Raw genomic sequence first — 22,487 nt, 5'->3', positions numbered from 1 at the left:
AGTTAAAATTGTTGTTTAGTTACCTTTTTCCATACATACAAACGTGTTTGTTAGATTTAGTCGTTTGCACGTTAAATTTTCATTACAGCATGATGGTTGATCATGAAGTTTACACTTTTAAAATTAAATAAAAGTTTTATGACTACACTGTTATCAATTTTTTAATCACCATTAATTCATTCAATTCAATTTATTACTTACCGTTTCACCATGGTTCGAACATTCTACCCTAGTTTCTTTATTCCCGGTAACTAAGTAGCTATTGAATATCATTAAAACTAATGTTCCACTCGATATTAAAAATAATTTTTGAATAATCATTTTGAAAGTATCTTCAAATATTTAATAGTGTGGAAAGTTTACTTAATTGTCGAAGTAATGATTAACTGTAAGACTTCTTTTTATTAAAAAAAAAAAAAAAAAAAAAAAGAAAAAAAACAATTCAACTTGATCGGATCTATCACAAGAGTGATTTATAAAGTTACATCTGTATACTTTTATATAGAGAGCAGTAATTAAAAAAATTCCAGATATTTTTTTAATAAAATAATAATAATAATTTTTTTTTTTTCGACTATCTTTTTTTAAAAGTCTCCAATGCTCGCGGGTGTAAGAAACACATTAATAAAAATTAATTATTTATCTTCAAGTACAAATCATTTTTTCATAAAAAGTACTGATATATTATTAATTAATTATTATATAAGTTTGAAATAACAAATTTATTCTTTTCTATATAATAAAATAATTTAGTTTGAGATTAAAAAATAATTTATCTGCGTAAAAATTGATAACGTGACAAACAAATTCTTAATTTTTAATTCGATATTGATTAAATTTTTTTACTTTTAATTAACACGAACACTTATAAGTCGTATGTGAATAGTCATTTCTTAAATTAGATTTATCAATCGTATTTAATATATTTCAGAATAAAAAACGATCTAATGTTTAAATAGACGCATTAAAAAATACCCGCAATGAAAAAACGTTTGTGACCTTGTTATTGGTCGTAATCCGGTTTTTGAACTTTTTAGTCATTTTTCTTAAAAAAAATAAAAAAAAAAAAACATATATTAATAAAATTTCAAATAATAAAATAAACCGATAAAACTATATTAATAACAATTTTATATGAAAAAAAATTAATCTATCATTTCAATAATTTCTGTAGGCATTTAAAAATAAATCTTGGAAAATCCGAAAGTGCGCACCTCAATCGCTCATATGATAATTATTAATAATAATACTTTGATTATGTTATCATTTTTTTCCATTAATAATATTTATTCGACTTATAAATAATTAACTTTGTTTTTTATTTTTAATTTAATTTCTTTCATTTAAAATTTTTTAATCCTACTAAAATAAAAAATTTCTTGAAAATTTTGAAGTGTTCAATTTTTTTTCAAACACTCTAGGGTAAGTCTGGGTATTACCGCGGTTTGATGTGTCTGTCTATGCTACTATTACCGTGGACCTTAAAGAGACTTGTGACAATTACCGCGTTACAATTACCGTGTGACAATTACCGCGGAATCCGATGAAACATAAATCCATGAAATAAATTATAAATGCAAACGTTAAATTAAATAATGAATAGTTTTTTTTATAAAAAACAAGCTTTTAACTTTAATAATGCATATCACGTTCAAATTATGGTACAGTTAACCAATACATTTAATATTATGAGTGATATAAGAATATACGATTTAATCAGTATCATTATTATATATTTTTTTGACAGCTCTGCAATAATTTTGCCTCTTTGCGCTTCTTTTCACCACTAATAATAAATTTTTATGTTTATAATTACACTTTGTTTTTCACTGATCACTTTTTTAACTTGTTTTTTTCGTATTTTCAGAATTTGTTTGAGTTTTTGCAATTCTGAATGTTTAATACAAGGGGTACACTCGTTGTCATTACTGTTTGGCCCCTTAGACTATAAATTCTTAACTAGACAGGGGGCCAAGCATTAATTACAACGAGTGTACAAGATAAACAATGAGTTATATCAATTTTGAGGTTATGAATAATTATATTTCAACCGCGGCAATTGTCGCATTCACCTAAGATACTACATATGTTTCTATTACCGTGGAATCAAGTGAAACCACGATAATACTGACACGCTTTAAAAGTTGGTGACTATTACTGCGGCAGTAAATTAAAAGTGACAATTGATTAAAAGTTAATGTTTCTTGAATTTTCGACTATAAAAAAGTATAATCTTGCTCTGGAATGCAACAAATATAAGTAATAATAATTTTAATTTACTTGTATCACTCATCGTGTTTTACGTGACTTAACATTCAAATTCTCCCTTTTCTCGCCTCTTTTTAATTTTTGCGGCTGTGGCCCGACTTTTGCTCATGACTGTACTGCATCATTACGGTGATGCCCTGCTACCTCCCTTGTGCAATGGAGGTGCAATGGCTAGGAAAACCACAGAGAAAACCGAGCCAGTACAGTTTCGGTTTTGGGTGAAGCTCCAGTGGTCGATAAAATTCCCATTTTACCGATTACTTGCTCTTCATCCCGTTCCTGACAATCAGAGACCTTCGTTTGAGCCCAACGCGTGGCTAAGCGGTCACCCTACCCAGCCAAATAGTAACCATGCTCGATGCTACTTATTTAACTTCGGTGATCGCCCGAGCCACGCGCGTGCCGAACGGCTGCCTCAGCCGCTTTAACAAATATAAGTATTAAAACATTAATTTATAAAAAACCACATTTTATTCGAGCGTACAGTTGCACACTAACTGCAAGAAATTGATGATATATTCTCTCAAAGCGATCAATCGGTTTGCAATAATTTATAACAAACTATAGTAGTTGCATTTTATACCGGATTGTTTGTTAATTACATTCTTGAAATATTAAATTTGTTGCTGGATTTTTTTTAAATTACAAAAAATTATGTATAATTCATTTATAATAGAATGAAAAAAATTCACGGTAATACTCACATCCACGATAATACCCTCACTTACCCTATTGTGTTTCTCAATCACTTATGATCCTTCAAATTACGAAAACATTAAAAAAGCTTTTTTTCAACAAAATAATATTTTAATAGACGAGGAAATTCGTAAATTGCATTAAACTCGTAAACTTAGGCTGTAAAATGAGCATATTTTTTTTATTTTTTTGGGGATCCGTCGTACCCCGAGTATTTCATATCGCTTTGGAATTTGGTAAATATATCAAACTTATGAAAATATGACGATCATAAAAAAAAAATTGTTTGGTGAATTTTGGAAGGGGTCCGTCAGCCCCGGTCTCTTCTACAATTTTTTTTTAAATTACGAATGACGTAAATTAACGCACATATTTAATTTGATATAAAAATATCTATAATTTGGATAATAAATTTAATTATATTACATACATATGTTTTCTAACTAAGTTATGACGTAAATTAGTTTAACACTACCGCAGTTACAATGTGTATTTAATGATAAACAAGTGTCAGATATTGGAAACAAAGTGAAAAAATAAGACTCATTTACATTATTTTATAGTCATAATAGCAGTGTTTGCACTCAATTTTATACAAAGCACATATTTTTAGAATTAATTTACAATATACTGAGATATGACACTAAAACGATTAAACATCAATAATGATAAATCTAACTAAGAAAGCTAAATCATATCGCGATAAAAAATTTATATAACGGCTTAAATTATATATCTAGAAACAGTATATATTTTTCTATTTAAATTGACGTGTTGATTAAAAACTGCTAATCAATGAATCGTAATTTATTAATTTGTTTTATTTTTTTATTAACTTTTAAAAGTAAAATCGATGCTTTTATGATAAGTGATGTACGAAATAATCATGGTGTAATTAATGAAACAAATTCAAGTAATGAATTGTTAAATATAACTTTTAAAAGTATTTTCGAACACGAAACACCGAGTATTGAGTTTTTACCAAAATCGTCAAATGGCTACCGTGAATTTCGTAGTTCAAGAGCTAAAAAAAATTCAGCTACTTATTTTTTGGAAAGTGTTTACAGTCAAGCCGATCATTTGGAAAGTTTTGATTTAATGAATTATAATTACGGAAATGATAACTCAACGGAAATGATGATCACTTGTATAGTGGCAAGACCGTTTGATAATTTTTATAATCACAATGACCGATTTTCTGGAGAAATATTGTGGTTTAACGTAACTAAAATGTCTCGAAATACGTTAACATTAGAATCAGCGGAATTATATCTATATAAAAATAATACATCTGAGGATAAACGAATTTGTGAATCAGTGAAAATTGAAGTTTATCAAAAATTATGTGAAACTGATGATAAAAACAATAAATTTATGGATTCGCTACTTGTTTCACCTGACGATACTGATTGGTTAACTTTTGACGTCACCGAATCTATCAAATCATGGATGGATGACCCGAAGAAAAATAACGGATTGAATATTTCAATTGTGCCATTTAAATCTTGCCCTTATGAATCACAACTTAAGCTCCAAGATATTGGAATCACCGGATTGGAATCATCGGCTGACATTGAATTCAAACCATTTTTGGTTCTGTACTTTCATAATGTTATTAGCGATCAACATAATTTGAAGATCAAACAGAATGTTCGCAATAAAAGAGATGATTTCTCAAAATCATTAGACTATGAATCTAATAAAATTGATGTAATTCCTCCAGATTATGTTGCATTAACTCCATTTACAAAAACTTACAAACGTAAATATATTGACAATCATCGTACGGTTAAAAAAAATTTAGCTGACTATAATAAGGACGGTTCAAAAAAAAAACCGAGTAGTTGTAATATGAAATCATTGTCCGTTAATTTTGAAGATATAGGACGTGACCATATAATTGCTCCAAAAATAATTAATTTCAACTTCTGCAATGGTCGATGCGGTGGATCAAATTTTGACAATTCAACTTATTCTGCAGCTTATAACCACTATCTTATTTATCAGTCATTATGTCATCTATATCCTGAAGAAATATCATCAACGTATTGTGCGCCTACGAAATTTTCAAATTTAACTGCTCTATTTTTTGACGTCAATGATAATATTGTTTTAGAAACAGTGCCCAACATAATAGCTGAAGAATGTCCTTGTGAGTAATTGTTATAATTTATAAAGAGGGGTATTATAAAAAAAGTGCCTTGCAAATAAATTTTTTTTTCAAGTTTTTACTTATAATTACTCAATAAATGTTGTATAAATTAATTATAAAATTAGTGTTTTTAATTTTTTGTATTTGAATTTAAGATTATAATAGATACTAGATTAGTAATATTAAGTTAAAATCTCTAGTTTCTCGAGAGCTAAGTTTTTTTTTGGTGTCATAAATTACATCTGTTTTTTGGTTTAACATGGTAGTCATAAGCGCATAAAAATAAGTTCGAGTGAAATTTTAATCTCAAATTTTACAACAAACAGATGTGAGTCGCCTGAAGGGTTTGTTAATCCTTGGATTTATGACTAGTTGGAAATTCAATTTCAGTGTCCTTGTAGTGTAGGGGAGAGTGGGGTCAATTGAACCAAAAATACTTTAACATTTTTTTTTAGATGAATAAAAGCAAAATGATAACTTTTTTTTTTACGAAATTTTACTTTATTATATAGACTATCATTTCTCATAAGCGCATAACTTAACAAATTATGAAAATTTCTTATAAGCATGAAATTGTACAACTGCATCAAATGGTTCAATCGTCCCCTTTGCGGGGGCAATTGAACCACTAGTCGGGGACAATTGAATCAAGAGTATTAGAACCACAAACGAATGACTTTAATGAATAATTTACTATTTATTACAGCTTAAAACTGAAATTACAATACTTCTAATAATATTGATTATTTTATATGACATTATATGTTAAAACAATTGCTTTTACAACTTCTGTCAATATGATTATTTTTTTTCTTGGTTAGTTTAGCTTTTTTTCACATTCAGTCAAGATGCGCGCGCATGTCTGATGCTCACAGTGTGGTTCGTGTGGTTCAACCGTCCCCGAGAGTACTGGTTCAATTGACCCCATATGATTTTATTGAAATAATTAGTTTAAAAAAAAATATTCAAGAACTATTTTATTAGATGTAAAGTTAGAAATTTATCACTAATATATGAAAGAAGGTATTGCAAAAAAAATTTTAAGATTACATTTGAAAATTAAAAACTTATTAAACAATTTGTCAAGAGCTGAAAAAAAAGTTCAGATGCCTAAAAACACAAAAACTCGAATTTTCTTAAATTAAATCATCATATTGGTTCCTAATTTTGGTCAGACTAAGGTTTAGTGTATTAAAATATAATTCCGAGAGGACGACTCATTTTTCTATTTTCTAAGCTTACTGGTTCAATTGACCCCACTTTCCCCTACACGGAAAGAAAATTATGGCAGCTGTTCCCATAATTTTGTGAAATTTTTTCCTATACCATCATAGGAATTACGACCATAAATTATGGGAGCGGTTCCTATAATTATAGGAATAGTTCCCATACTATTATAGGAACCATTCTCATAATATTATGGGAACGGTTCCTACAATAGTATGGGAACTATTCCCATAATATTATGGGAATGATTCCCATAATGCAATTGGAATGGTTCGTATACCATTATGGGAATCATTCCCATAATACTATGGGAATAGTTCCCATACTGTTATAGGAACCATTCCTATAATATTATGGGAATGGTTCCCATATTATAATGAAAAAATTAATTTAAAGAAGTGTGGTAATCACTTCTACAATACACAGAAATATTATTAAACATAAAAACAAAAATTCAAACATTGAAAAAAAAATCGTATTCGGCAAAAAAACATTAAAATTTTTAACCAGAATTTTTTGTCAGCACAAAACATTCAAGAAAATTCAAATTTTGGTAAATTTCTACACTATTGTGCAAAAAAAAAATTTTATGATATTATAGGGATGGTTCCCATAACATTATGGGAATAGTTCCCATCATATTATGGGAATAGTTCCTATACCAATATGGGAACCATTCCCATAATAGTATGGGAATGATTCCCATACCATTATGGGAATGGTTCCCATAATGATATGGGAATGGTTCCTCTAATATTATGGGAACCATTCCCATAATGGTATGGGAACTATTCTCATATTATTATGGGGATGGTTCCCATAATATATGGGAACCATCCCTATAGTAGTATAGGTACTATTCCCATACCATCAAGGAAACCATTCCCATAATGCATAGCAAAACTTCCCATAATTTTCTTTCCGTGTACTTATATATTTTCTCATATTTTTGTAAATTTAGTTTTAGACAAATTTCTCGAGTAACTTGCCCTCACTCTTAGTCCTCAAAAGTGTGGTGCTTAAACCCTACCATTTTAATTCCGACCAATTAGCTAAATTTCTATTCCTCCTACACATCCGTTAAGGGTAAGTTATCACTTATAATTTTTGTATAACACTCTAACTTTTGTCACGTAAGAAAGAGGAGTTCGTGAATCCATCTGTCAAACTTTATGCTGTAACAATATACGTAAACATAACTAAATGTTAAGTGTATTTATTTAACCACCTATACTCTTTAATTAGTAGTATTAGGAATTTCTTATATGAAATAACATCTATGTTCAACTAATCAGACCTCATTCTATCGATAAATATTTCACTTTTGTTACAATTATAATATTTTTCTGATTGTTATTATAACGATATTAATACAAGCTTATAAAATACTCGATAATGAAATATATATGATTTGTAAAAACACTAATCACTACTTAGTTATCGTAAGTACATGCTATATCTCAGTTTATCAATATCAACAAACTTAAATAATCATAGCGGCGTCAATTACAAAAGATTATGTAATCGTTAACTGCGTCGTACTTATTGTAATTATATTATTTTGAAATAAGTACACGTTCGAGTAACTCTATTAACAATCATTCACTACTTAAAACGTTTACAAGATACATCACTACTAGTAGTTAGATGACTTTCAACAAAATATTTTACTATAAAATTATAAATTAATGAGCTAAGTTAATTAAGTAATTGACAATAAATAAAAAACATATTAAAGTATAATTTAAAAAAAAAAACGTTTATTTTTAATTATGAAAGTTTGTGGTAAAAAATCGAAGGGATCGGGGAGAAATGGATTGAAACATAAAAGGAAAATTTGTGATAATATTAATGGGATTACTAAATCAGATATACGTCGGTTAGCACGTCGTGGTGGTGTTAAACGTATTTCAAGTCTTATATATGAACAAGTACGTAGTGTACTTAAAATATTTCTTGAAAATATTTTACGTGATGCTGTCACCTATACTATTTATGCAAGAAGAGAAAGAGTAACCGTTATGGACGTTGTTTGGGCTTTAAAACGTCACGGTCGTACAATTTATGGATTTGATAGTTAATAAATCAATAAATAATTAATAATAACAATAATTATTGTTACTGGTGCTGGGAAAATTTATTTTGATAATGAATTTTTTAATAAAAATATCTAGTAAGTATAATAAATTAATTATTGCATTGTATAATTATTAAAATTTGAATTATAAAATATTTTATTTTATAGCTGATTACTGATAAGTGTATATTATAAATATGAGAGAGCCAGTCAAAATAAGAGACTTGAAATTTTTGGTGTATGATTTAAAATCCACTTATTTTATGTTATGATTTTGTTAAAATATAATAAAATTTCGAACAATAGTAAAAATAAAATATTTTGTGTCATATAATATTTTTTAACAGAATAAATTTTTAATTTGCATGCAAAGCACATCCCGTCCGCATGTAAGTATATATCTGCAAACATATATGTTATATATGTCACATATATACAAATATACGAAATACATATTTCGACATATATCTTTTTTGCGACAACAAGAATCTTAATTTTTTTATGTTTATGGAAATTGGTGTAGGAAAGGGTTTTATAAGTTAATAATAAAGAATTATACGTTTCATTAAATGTGTTTAATTTAAAAAAAAAAAAAAAGAGTGATAATGTAAGCATAGATATACTATTCATTAGTCATTAAACGATCCAACAGAAAACCCAATCAACAGCGGTCTCTAGTTGAGGAGGTGAGTTTCAAAAGGGTATCTTTCGATAAATTATCGATTTTTTTTTTTTTTAGAATTTGGTAGAAAACCTCAAATTCTAGTGATATTTTTCATCAAATTTCATTAATTACAATTTTTTTTCAGTATAAAAAAAATAACAAAATTTACGTTTCGGATCAAAAGGAGATCTTTTTGTAAATTTTGATAAATAATCAGAGTTTATTATTATTATTAAATTATACAAATGTTATTTATGTGTTTTTATTTTAATTTAGAATTATTTATTATTATGAAAATCAATATTAATATAACTTTATTACCGTTAAAATTAATTTTCTTTTTAATCTAGTGTCCTTTCTTACCAATAAAAGACATTCTTTCTTACCATTCGATGCAAATACTATTGTACCGGATTGAGTAAGAAGGGCTTTCGACACTCGTGTGTTGGCAACACTCGCCTAACGGCTCGTGAACCAATAACACTTGTCGAAAGCACCTTCCACTCAATGCATTAATATATGAATTTATTATTAATTAAATAATGCGGCTGAGGCAGCCGTTCGGCACACGCGTGGCTCGGGCGATCACCGAAGTTAAGTAGCATTGAGCATGGCCACTACTTGGCTGGGTGACCGTTTAGCCACGCGTTGGGTTCGAATGAAGGTCTCTGACCGTTAGGCGCGGGATGAAGATCCAGTGATCGGTAAAATGGGAATTTTATCGACCACTGGAGCTTCACCCAAACCGAAACTGTACTGGCTAGGTTTTCTCTGTGGTTTCCCTACGTTACTACACCTTCATTGCACAAGGAAGGTTGTAGGGCATCACCGTAATAATGCAGTACAGTATAAGCACAAGTCGGGCCACAGCCGCACAATGAAGGCAGAAAGAGAAGTAAAGCAGTTGCGATATAAAGGCAAAAAGTGTAAAAAGCCGTTACTACGGCTGTATACTAGAAAAACAATTGAATATATTGAATATTAATTAAATAACCTAACTTTTTAATTTCAAAATGTCAGTTTAATAATAACCTTATTACCTTGGATTAGACGCAGCTTTATTGAGATTGTAATAGTTACAATGTAGCATGGGAATGATTTGCATTTGCTTCTCTCCGTGTACCTAAAATCATAGGAATATGCTTCGACAAGACATGACGGCCATGTTTGAAGTAATTCCACATAATCATGTCACAAATTTTTTACGATCGATGACGAACGAAGTGGTCCTCGTTTATTTTTATACTACTTTTTTTTTTTTTTTTTAAAGCTTATTAATCTTTATAGTTTATGTTGAAGTATATTTTTATAAATTTTTAATTTAAAACAGTTGAGTTCATGATACTACAACTTTGATCATTAAGAAAATAATAAAACAAAAATAAAATGTCAAATATTTGATTTGAGTTAGGAACGAAATACTCAATTACATTAAATTTTTATTACGTTATCTACAAGTATGTATTATTAGTTTATTATTTGACAGTAAGAATAAGTTGTTTTTATTCATATCTGTTCGAATTCTTTTCAATAATTTCAATTTTTTGTTTATATATATAGTTATACAGTTTGCATGGAGTGGCCGCTTCTCAATTCTTTTCAATCAGTATTTTTAAACAGGGTTAATTAAATTATTCCAGCGAATAATAAAAATTTTCTATGAATTAATTACGACTGTTTTAAATTAACAATTATAAATAGCAAATAAAATTTTCAAGTGAATGTTGCAAAAAAAGCAGTATAATGGTGCTGATTGTTACTTTATTTATAATACATTGTATAGTTTTTATTTTTATTCCATTATTGAGCAATTCAGTTTGTGGAGGCTCACAAAATAAAATTTTTCACTGTGCGCAGAATAATAATTTGGCAAGTATTTAAATCAATAATGACAAAAGTTATTACACTAACAACTTAATAACTTTCTGTATTGGACATGAGATCTACAATTTAAAAATTAAATAGCTAGTTATAATATAATTCTGAGAAGTGACATATTACAGTATGGGTCAGTTCCAGAATAAGCTGACAGGTGGCACTGTGTTGTTACGTCCTGGTTGGTGTTTTGGCGCTGGCGTAGTTGAGCGGTCGATTTAAATTGGACGTGATGGAAACTTACATATAATTATAAATAATAATTAAGTATGGGTTGAACAGCCACCATTTGGTGGTTGAAATAAACTGGTTATATTTATATGTTATTAGATATATTATCTGGATCGGATTTATTCAATGAATAAAGAGATAGTTGGAGAATTTGTGAAACGTACAATTCTAGTGTTATAATATTGTTAAGTTATTCTTAACAATAGCTTCGAGAATGTGAGAACGAAGTTGAGTTTTTAATATTGAGCCTGACTGCTCTCTATGATTCTATATCTCAGACTGACTTCTCTTGATCGAGAAAAACTAGAGTAACTCTTATCAATACGTTTGGGCATCAGACCCGCGCATCGAGTCATATGGAGGGGTCATTCGAGATAACGCATGTTCTCGAATGATCCATTCTAATATTTATTGAAAATACTTAGTTCTCACGATCTCTCCACTTTTGTTACTAGCAAATGAGTCACTTATCTATTAACAAAAGCTATCTTAAACAAAATAGATATTTGTGCAGCTGCACGTCTCGAGGATTAACTCGAGGCGTCAGCGCTTATTTATATTTGATAAAATATAGAAAAATAAGTTTATCAACTATTACTCATATCCTTAACGTTCAAATGTCTTAAATAATATTATTCTATTATTATATTATATTATTTTATATGATTAATTAAATATTATTGGAATTACTAGATTATCGATATTCGATATAATTAGTTAGGTTTCAGGTCGGTAATTAAGGAAGTAAAAGCCTACGACATCTGCCATACAGGCTGGGACGTAACAGTGTCACGAGAAAACGAGTCCTAAACTTAGCGCCCGAGCGCAGAAGTCCAAACCAGACTTCAATATGGCCGTGCTGCCAACGCTAGACTCCACTCTTAACTAACTAACTAATAACTAACCTCTAAATAGCTAAACGAGTATTCTGACCATCAAAAAATGATATTGTACCGGTTACATTAACTTTTTTTTCGCGTACGCATGGTAAAATTGTAAAAATCATTTTTTATTACAATTATAATCACCCTAACGCATAATTAGTAAAAAAATTCTAATCCAGATTATGTTTGTTAAATTATCTGTTATTACCAAATAAACAACTCAAAAAAAAGTCAAATGTTTTAGTCTTAATACCCAATGACTGTTTCAAAGACTTAAAAAAGCGGCTTAAATTTGCGTAAATAAATTTATGATATTTTGGAGATCCACGTTGATCTCAAAAATGATACAAATTAGATTTGCGTTGATCTTAATTAATTTTTTCATAAAAGTCTAATGTAGCAACACTATACATGTTAATTTCTTTCTATTACGTTATCAGTGTAATCCTGAGCATCCAAAACCATGCTGTGACCAAAGTAACATTTGTATGGAAAAAAGTGATGGTATATTCAAATGTATTTATAAAGGTATTTGTGCCGGTTATAAAAAAACGATTTTTATTCTATTAACATGTCTTAGTAATGAGATTATAATGATTAATTCACATAATTATTCCAGGATATTTAGGAATGTTTTGTAAATCAGATGAGGATTGCAATACAGTGTGGCATGCAAAATGTTCAACAGGAAATATATGCGTCTGTAGATCAAATTATATTCAAATTAATAATTTAATATGTGCCCCACTATTAGGTGAATATTGTATGGACAATGAACAATGTGCGCCTGAAAATTCAGTTTGTAGAAATAATGAATGCCAATGCAAAGCTCATTATTCAAAGGAATTGAATAATTTTTGTAAACCATGTAAGAATCATTGCTTAATAATAAATTAAATAATGAATAGAATTTGAGAACTTACAAGTTTCATCTGATATTATTCTAGCTGTGTTGGGAGAATTATGTTTTAATGATGACTTTTGTAAGCTGGTTAAATTTTCAAAATGTTCGACTACTGATTTTGTTTGTATTTGTACATCAAATACTATTGCGGTAAATCAAACATGTAAGTCACTTTTAGATGGATTTTGTGAAGAAGATGAAGAATGTGTACCTAAATATTCTGTTTGTATTAATAATAAATGTAAATGCAACAGTTTTTTTTTACCTTCATTGAATACTCAATGTACAGAAGGTAAATGCGTTTTAATAAAAAAATTTCCCACAATGAACAATTTATTACAATTTTCCAAAATAATTTAGCTTACATAGGAATGACTTGCAAACGTGATGTAGATTGTAGCCAATTCATAAATCATTCAGTGTGTGACAGTCATATATGTTCATGTAATTATGGTTATTTTCCAATAAATTACACAATATGTGCGCCAACTTACAATAGCTTTTGTCAAACAAATGAGTTATGTGCAAATGATAACTCGGTGTGCATTAATAATAAGTGTCAATGCAAACCTAATTATGTTTATCGAGACTGGGAATGCGTGCCAAGTAAGGTTCCAAATTAAAAAAAAGTTTTATTTTTTCTATCAATAATTATTTTAAATTTTTACAGCATTATTAAATGATCCATGCAACGATGATTCTAATTGTCGCAAAATAAAGAATGCAATATGTTCAGTAGATAAAAAATGCGTCTGTAGAAATAATTTTAATAAGATAAATGAAAAAAGTTGTGGGTCCATTTTAGACGAAATCTGTTTGACAAATAAACAATGTGCTATAAAAAATTCATATTGCCTAAATAATCGGTGTCAATGTAGATTTAATTTCGTGCCTGTATCCAGCAAGCAATGCGCACCAAGTAAATTAAATTTCAATCGCGATATATATATATATATATATTCGCTGACATGATTTTAGTAATTTTTATTTTTTTTAATTTTTTGTCTCATCTTAAGTGTCCTTGAAAAGAAATTGTGAATGCCATCATGACTGTCATAATATAAAGAATTCAAAATGTTCAAAAAACCGCATGTGTATTTGTAATCCGAATTACGTTGCTGTAAATAATGTGTGTGCACCTATTTTGAATGGATTTTGTTCAACTGGTGAAGTCTGTGCAACCACAAACACTATTTGTATTGATAATAGGTGTAAATGTAAACCTAACTACCAACTTCAGCCTAACAATGACTGCATACCAGGTGAGTATTATTATACCCTTACGGTGAAGACTAATAAACACTATTGAAAATCCATTAGTGTTCATAAGTGATGAATTAGTGATCATTAGTAATCCGGCTAATGTAAACCTCGCAACACTATTGGAAGTGACAAGTGTCGATTAGTTTTGTATTCATGATAATTAGTATTCCGATTAGTGGGTCTACAGTACTATTAAAAGTTATTAGTGTTGATCAGGCTTTCAATAGTGTTAGTAAGTACAGTGAAACCTGTATAAGTGAGACTTGAAGGGACTAAGATTTTTTTTCTCACTTATAGAGGTTTCTCACTTACCCGGGTTTCTCACACAGAGAGGGAAACTCAGATAGACAAGGTCAGAGAATAATAAATAGAAATAGAGAATATACATTACTACACTGTATACTGTAGTTCAATTATTAACTCTACATCACTATTGTGAAAAAAACTCTAACCTTAAAATTTTATATTTAACCTCTATATAAATACAGTGAAATTTTATAAATTGCTCAATCATAGCGATTAATATCATTTGCATTGTCATGATTATTGAGATTTCTGTGATAAATATATAGACCTTTAAAATAATCGTAACTATTGACTTCGTGGTGTTGGCAGAGTGGTACAGGCTTCACCTGATATGCAGAAGGATCCAGGTTCGAGCCCCAGTAATGACCACTAATTTTTCATCGATAAAAAAATTAATAAATATCAATTAATCAGTACAAACAGTAATCTCAGTATATATGATTGGATCCAAATTTTGATTATCGGGTTACACAATCGATACTAAGGAATAAGTGCATTACACTTATGGCACTAAAAGTACTGAGAATACTAACTAAGGACACTAAACGCTCTAATTAAACTAAATAAACTAATGACACTATAACATTAGTGGGTGAAAATACTAGTCCATTAGTTTTTCATTAGTGTTTTCCAATAGTGTTTATTACCCAACCGAAAAAAAATATATATCGGCAGAATAGTACATATGCGGCTTGATTCTTTAGTATTGTTGAGTATATGCTATTTTGCCGGCATTTATTTTCAGATATATATGTTTTTCTACAAACAGTAATGTTCATGTCGGTAAAAATGATCTCTAAGAATATTCTTTATATTACATTATTCATTTATCCTTTAGTGCATTTACAAGGATCCTGCAAATTAGATTCAGATTGTCGTCTAATAGAAAATTCCAAATGTTCAGAAAAGAAAAAATGTATTTGTGACGTAAGTTATGTTAAAAAAAATGAAACGTACTGCCAATTATGGAGTGACTTTTTTTGCCTTGCGGGAAACTGTTCTGTCACACAAACAGTATGTAATTCGGATGAAGATTGCAGTGAGAAAATAAATACGCGTTGTTGGAAAAATCAATGCGTTTGCAATAACAATTACGTGATGGTAAATAATGTATGTTTAGCATATCTTAATGAATTTTGTCAAATCGATGAAGATTGTGTTGTTGAAAATTCAATTTGTATTTCCAATCGATGTCAGTGCAAACCAAATTATGCAATTCGATCGATAAATCATTGTGAGCCAAGTAAGCACATATTTTTGACTCTTTCAAAATATACATTTATCAATATTGAATAATAAGTAATTCCATGTGAATTTGAACAGAAGTTAGGCTTTTGCATATGTTTGATTTGAAAATAAAATTTTCTTTTTCAACTTTCGGAAAAAATTTATTTATACAATAAATCAAATTTCTCTTCCCGTAAAAAAAAATATAATATATCACTTAATGTGAAAATTAGACATTCATGCTGATATATGGAGCTTATATACAAATCATGTATAAAGCAAATAAGAATCATATATGAAACATATACGCATCATATCCAAATCATATATACGCACCATATATAAGCATACACTGTAAAAAATCACCAGCGTAAGTCCAAGCGGTGTAGGTGTTAAAATTATCGGTGTTAAATTTATCCCCGAAAGCGGTGTGAAAATAACGCCGCCACCGGTGTAAATATTCTGTACCGGTGTTAAAATAACGCCGCCGCTGGTGTAAATATTCTTTACCGGTGTTAAAATATTTTTACTTACTCGATCACTATACTTGTTAATAAATGATATTTTTTATTAATTTTCATAAAGAACTGACATTTTTTGTGTTTTATAATCGTTAAAGTTAATACTCCAAGCGGACGCAATTTACCCCGCTTTAACACCGGTATTTTTAACACCGGTGTATTACTCCGTCTACACCGGTGTAATTTCATTTTTACACCGGGCAGACTTAAAACGAGTCCATTTTTAACACCCCTCTTTTTACAGTGTATATAATTTGTTTTAATCGGGTTTGTTATAATTATTTCAATTTAACGATAGTCAGTTCAAGCTCAATTTGTTTGAATATGATAACGAATAACGAATTATAATTTTTTCATTAGTTTCATTGGGAATGCCATGTAAATCAGCTATGAGTTGTAGTTTGATCAAAAATTCTATATGTTCAAAAGATAAAATTTGTATTTGTGACTACAATCTCTTGGCAGAAAATGAATTAATGTGTAAGCCAATGATTGATGAATTTTGCTTGATAGATGAGCATTGCTCTGTTGCAAACCTACGTTGTTTCGATAATAAATGTCAATGCCAAGAAAATTATTCACCTGCATCGGATAGCCAATGTGTAGAAAGTTAGTATAACGATCAAATTATAAAAAATAGTATAATATTGGTTCCTAAATTTTTTAACGATGAATATTTCTTCATTCTTTATTTAAGCATCTATGTTACCCAATTGTCATGAACGTACTGATTGCAACGATCCATTACGTACAGATTGTTCGGAAAATAACAAATGTGTTTGTAAATCAAATCATATTGCATCTATTAATTCGACATGCCTACCACTTCTAGATGGATTTTGTTGGAAAAGTAGTCAATGCAGCATTGAAAATTCTGTTTGTATTGATAATAGCTGCCAATGCAAACCTCATTTTCTACGTGTGTCAAAGAATTTATGCGTACAAAGTGACTTTAATAATCAATAGTATATCAAGTAATATTAAATGTCAAGGCACGAAAAATAGGAAATTCCAACCCGCGTGTATAACAGCCTACTCGAGCCGAAGGCAAGGTTGGCAAACACACGGATTGGGTCAGCCTACCTTCCCCCTGTAGTGTGTATATGATTTTTCACCAGACCTGCACCTGAAAGTTACATTTCTGCCTCTGTTTGTAAGGAGAACTGCGCTTGTTCTAATTTTAATCGTTAATCGGGTGTTGGATTCGAACACGGAACCTTACTATCGAGAGTAACGAGAATACTTCCCACGGTGGGAACAGTTATTATTCAAAAATCGAGATGTAACGTTACAACGGAGGCAGTGCTGTTTTTTTTTTTTTTTTACGATTCAAAAAATGTAATTTTTAATGCAGAATATTTACTATGTACTTTATGCAAAAATATATTTAATAAAAAAAAATATATATATATATATATGTATATGTAATTTTTAATAGTGTTATCTGGCATCGAATGGAATGGAAATTTCCTCAAATAAATTTTTTTTAGATATTTTTTATGTTCCTCCTCTACACGGAAAAAAAATTATGGGAAGTTTTCCTATGCATTATGGCAATGGTTCCCATAATGGTATTGGAACAGTACCTATACTACTATAGGGATGGTTCCCATATATTATGGGAACCATTCCCATAATAGTATGGGAATGATTCCCATCGATTATGGGAACCATTCCCATAATATTATGGAGACCATTCCCATATCATTATGGGAACCATTCCCATAATGGTATGGGAATCATTCCCATACTATTATGGGAATGGTTCCCATATTGGTATAGGAACTATTCCTATAATATTATGGGAACTATTCCCATAATGTTATGGGAACCATCCCTATAATATCATTAAATTTTTTTTTTGCACAATAGTGTAGAAATTTCCCAAAATTTGAATTTTCTTGAATGTTTTGTGCTGACAAAAAATTCTTGTTAAAAATTTTAATGTTTTTTGCCAAAGACGATTTTTTTTTCAATGTTTGAATTTTTGTTTTTATGTTTAATAATATTTCTGTGTATTGTAGAAGTGATTACCACACTTTTCTTTAAATTAATTTTTTCATGATAATATGGGAACCATTCCCATAATATTATAGGAATGGTTCCCATAATGATATGGGAATGGTTCCCATAATATTATGGGAACCGTTCCCATAATGGTATGGGAACCATTCCAATTGCATTATGGGAATCATTCCCATAATATTATGGGAATAGTTCCCATACTATTATAGGAACCATTCCCATAATATTATGGGAATGGTTCCTATAATTTATGGGAATAGTTCCTATAAATTATAGGAACCATTCCCATAAATTATAGGAATGATTTCCATAATATTATAGAAAGTATTCCTATAAATTATAGGAATGATTTCCATAATATTATAGAAAGTATTCCTATAAATTATAGGAACCATACCTATAATTATAGGAACCATTCCTATAGTGTTATGGGTATCATTCCCATAATTATAGGAACTATTCCTACAATTATGGGAAAAATTCCTATAATGTTAGGAACCGCTCCCATAATTTATGGTCGTAATTCCTATGATGGTATAGGAAAAAATTTCACAAAATTATGGGAACCGCTGCTATAATTTTCTTTCCGTGTACTCGACCTACTTCTATAATGTTTTTCCAAATGAGTTATTAATAACGTTCAACAATAGCTACCGTAATTGTTTTAAAGCCATATCTGGACGGGTTAAATGTGTTTTCAAGTGAAAGAGAAACGGAGGTTAAATTAAAAGTGTGAGACAGCAGCTTACAATTAAGATAATCATTTCGAATAAAAAAAAATTAAATCGAAAATAAATCTAATTTGATATCAAGTTAAAATAATATGTGGCGGAGTATTAGGAGAATTTCAAAATTTAATCGAACTTGAAAAAATTTATTTTTGTGATGATTATCAAAAATTTGTTTTATTTTTTTTTTATTATCTAGCATTCTCATATCTTTCAAACCTCGCCTTTATCATGGACTCGGGGCAAAACAAGGCACTATTTTTGAGCCAAAAATAATTTTTTTTTAACATCCTTAACTGCACTTCGTTAAAAAAAGGGGGTACAGTAATTAGCCCCGACAGTGCCACCAGTTTAATGACATTTATTTATAAATATATAAGAAAAACAACTTTATTACAATCGACATCCTCAATACTTTTATAAATAAATTTTATTGATCAAAAACATTCTTTTGTTTTAAAATTGATTTAGTCCACAATTTATAGTACTCAAGTAAGAATTATTACTATAGATAAGATTTTTTTTTTCAATCTGTAAGTAATTTAATTTACATATTATACATAATATATATTATATACATATTAGGGTGTTTCAAAAAAAAAAAAAAAACAATTTTTTTTTTTTTATGGTATCCAAAAATTGAAAGTATAACTAAAAATAAAAATTTTGGTACCATTCCGAGCTCTTAATAATGATATTAAGGTTTGCCTCAATTCATTTTTCTATTTTCCATTTAAATAACACGGGAAAAAAAATTTTTTTTAGAATTTTCCAGCTCATAAGCCAATCAACGGACTTTTATGCACAATTAATGTTTTTGTAGGAAGTTGAACGTTTTACAAAAAAAGTCTCTTATCATTTCTTGATAAATCCCACTGTTCAAAAGTTATTTGAGCTTCAAGTCAAATTTATAGTAAATTTTGAGATTTTTTTATTTTTCCGGCGAAACTATCAGTCTTATCAAAAAATATCACAGGAACTTTTTTGTAGATAATTTTATTCCTTACAAATTATTATGAATAAAGTTTTTCGAAATTCTGCGTTGTTTTCAAGTTATTTCCATTTCAATGTCAAGCTCTTAAAAAAATAGATTTCTGATTAATTTTAAAAGCTTGACATTGAAATGATAAAAAATTGAAAACAATGCGGAATTTCAGAAAATTTTATTCGTAACAATTCGTAAGGGATAAAATTACCTACAAAAAAGTTTCTATGACATTTTGTAATAAGACTAATAGTTTCGCCAGAAAGTGAAAAGATCTTAAAATTTACTATAAATTTGACTTGAAGCTTAAATAACTTTTGAAAAGAGGGGTTTATCAAAAAATGATAAGAGACTTTTTTTGTAGAACGTTCAATTTCCTACGTAAATTTTCATTGCGCATAAAAATCCGTTGAGTGGTCTGTAAGCTTAAAAATTCTAAAAAAAAAAAAATATTTTCCTATGTTATTTAAATGGAAAATAAAAAAATGGATTGAGACAAACCTTAATATTAGTATTAAGAGCTCGGATTGGCACCAAAATTTTGATTTTCAGGTATACTTTCAATTTTTGAATACCAAAAAAAAACTTGTTTTTTCTGAAACACCATAATATATATGTATATTAGACAGTGCCAAATAAAATCGTTATTTTTTTTTCGGCCTCATATGAAAATTTTGTTGTATGTGACAATAGTAGTTTATCTATTGAGTGCGATCGTGTTTAAGACGCGAGTGTGAAGATTGGTGCCCGAGCCGAAGGCGAGGGTATCAACACACGAGCGTCTTAGACTCGATTGTACTAGATAAATACATTAGTTTTTGTGACAGATATTTGAAATTTACTACATTTAGTGCCTATAAATGGCAGGTTATAAATCCGCGTTTATTTATTTGGTAAGATTATTTTGAGTATTTGTTGAAAATTAGAGAGAAGTCGGTTAGTGGACGAATTAAAATGATGATAAATTTTGTCACAAGATGGCTCGTTAAGTTACTTCGATATTTTTTGGCCGTTTGCTATCGCACATGTAACCAAAAAATATTTTTTGATCCGATGATGACGTCACTATTAGAACAATTAGGTATCTTTTTTGCCAGCTGTATCTTATCTAATATTTTTAGCTGCCGGCTATAGTCGCTAAATGTCGTAGAATTCAAGTGTCTGTCACAAAAAATAACATTTAGTCATCAAATAGAGCCCTCTCACTCACTTACAAATTTTGCACTCGCCTAAAAAGATTTTCCATTCAAATAACATTGAAATTTTGTTTTCCAACTTTGAAATTTGATAACTCGTTAACACTTTGAACAATAGCTTTGAACAACAGCAACGAAAAATGCCAGGAATTGGAATCTCATACTCAATTTCAGGTGTGACTTTATCTTTGATTGTATTTGTAAAAATAATTTACGGATTACCATGTATCACTGATGTACATTGTCATGCAAATGCAAAATGTTCAATCAGTAAAAATTGTATTTGTCTACCGAATTATGTTCAACTAAATGAAACAACATGTGCACCTCTGATAGGTGAATTTTGTTCGAGTGATGAACAATGTGCACCCCACAATTCGATTTGTTCTAACAATACGTGTATGTGCGATATTAATTACTCACAACGATCTAATAACAAGTGTATAGCAGGTAAGCAACTTAAACATTTATATTTCTTAATAATCTACCCTGAGATAAAAATAGCATTCAGAAACATTTTATTTTCGTCTTACAATAAATTACACCATTGAAAATTTTCAATCTAATGTATTTTTAGTGAAAACCTTTTTTAAAGTCATTTTCGGTTTAGCTCGAAATGTCATGTTTTTTTTTTTTTTTCTGTGAGAGTGTAAACGAACTTCGATGTCGCTCAGTCAAGAAAATTTTCCTTTATCTTAGATATTGAATTCAAGTTATAGTAATTTTCATTGACTAACTGTAGAAAAAATTGTTTTTACGAAAGTAATTTTGTTTATCAGTGTATTGTTATTATTAATTATTATAACATTACTCGAAAAGTAAATAAATAGTACATTACACACCTAGGGCAGTGAAGTAAGAAATGTCCGAGGTCAACAAACATATGATCTGAGGCTTTCTTATTTATTGCCCAAGGTGTGTGTACTATTTTTCTCACCTCCGGGCGGAAAGCGTCAACTTCGTTTTGCACAGCGGGACGAAAGTTGACGCTTTCCGCCCAGAGGCAAGAAAATACTCATTTAATCATTCGTTATAGTATACTTGGGACAACCTTGTAATGAAAATGAAGACTGTGATGAAATAAGCGATGCCGAATGCTCTGATAATAATAAATGTGTTTGTCAGTCAAATTATATTAAAGATGATAAATTAGCATGTTCACCGCTATTAGGAGGATATTGTCGCGAAGATAAAGATTGTTCAATGAATAAGTCGATCTGTTATCGTAGCAAATGTCAATGTCTCAATAGTTACGTAC

At 29.3% G+C, this 22,487-nt stretch overlaps 2 protein-coding genes across 3 annotated transcripts; both read left to right on the top strand.

Moving 5' to 3' along the window:
- The first annotated feature begins 4,413 nt into the window (after positions 1-4,413).
- LOC130678742 (bone morphogenetic protein 6-like) lies at positions 4,414-5,124 on the top strand. The gene has a single exon (XM_057486184.1). It carries the CDS (start codon positions 4,414-4,416, stop codon positions 5,122-5,124), a length of 711 nt encoding a protein of 236 aa, XP_057342167.1.
- A 6,913-nt stretch (positions 5,125-12,037) lies between these two features.
- LOC130666845 (prion-like-(Q/N-rich) domain-bearing protein 25) lies at positions 12,038-17,651 on the top strand. 2 transcript variants are annotated; one of them, XM_057468169.1, is made up of 10 exons: positions 12,038-12,370; positions 12,515-12,602; positions 12,694-12,942; positions 13,022-13,270; positions 13,339-13,584; positions 13,649-13,897; positions 13,995-14,240; positions 15,386-15,790; positions 16,656-16,904; positions 16,993-17,651. In XM_057468169.1, the coding sequence occupies exons 2-10, from the start codon at positions 12,563-12,565 to the stop codon at positions 17,259-17,261; spliced, it is 2,202 nt and encodes a 733-aa protein (XP_057324152.1). In that variant the 5' UTR covers positions 12,038-12,370; positions 12,515-12,562; the 3' UTR covers positions 17,262-17,651. The 2 variants fall into 2 exon arrangements, with proteins under 2 accessions (XP_057324152.1, XP_057324142.1); XM_057468159.1 differs by having other exon boundaries at positions 12,071-12,177.
- Positions 17,652-22,487: the final 4,836 nt, after the last annotated feature.

The sequence above is a fragment of the Microplitis mediator genome, chromosome 1 (assembly GCF_029852145.1).
Source record: "Microplitis mediator isolate UGA2020A chromosome 1, iyMicMedi2.1, whole genome shotgun sequence".
NCBI lineage: Eukaryota > Metazoa > Arthropoda > Insecta > Hymenoptera > Braconidae > Microplitis > Microplitis mediator.
The sequence above is the reverse complement of the archived record's forward strand: the minus strand, read 5'-3'. Positions and strand labels throughout refer to the sequence as shown.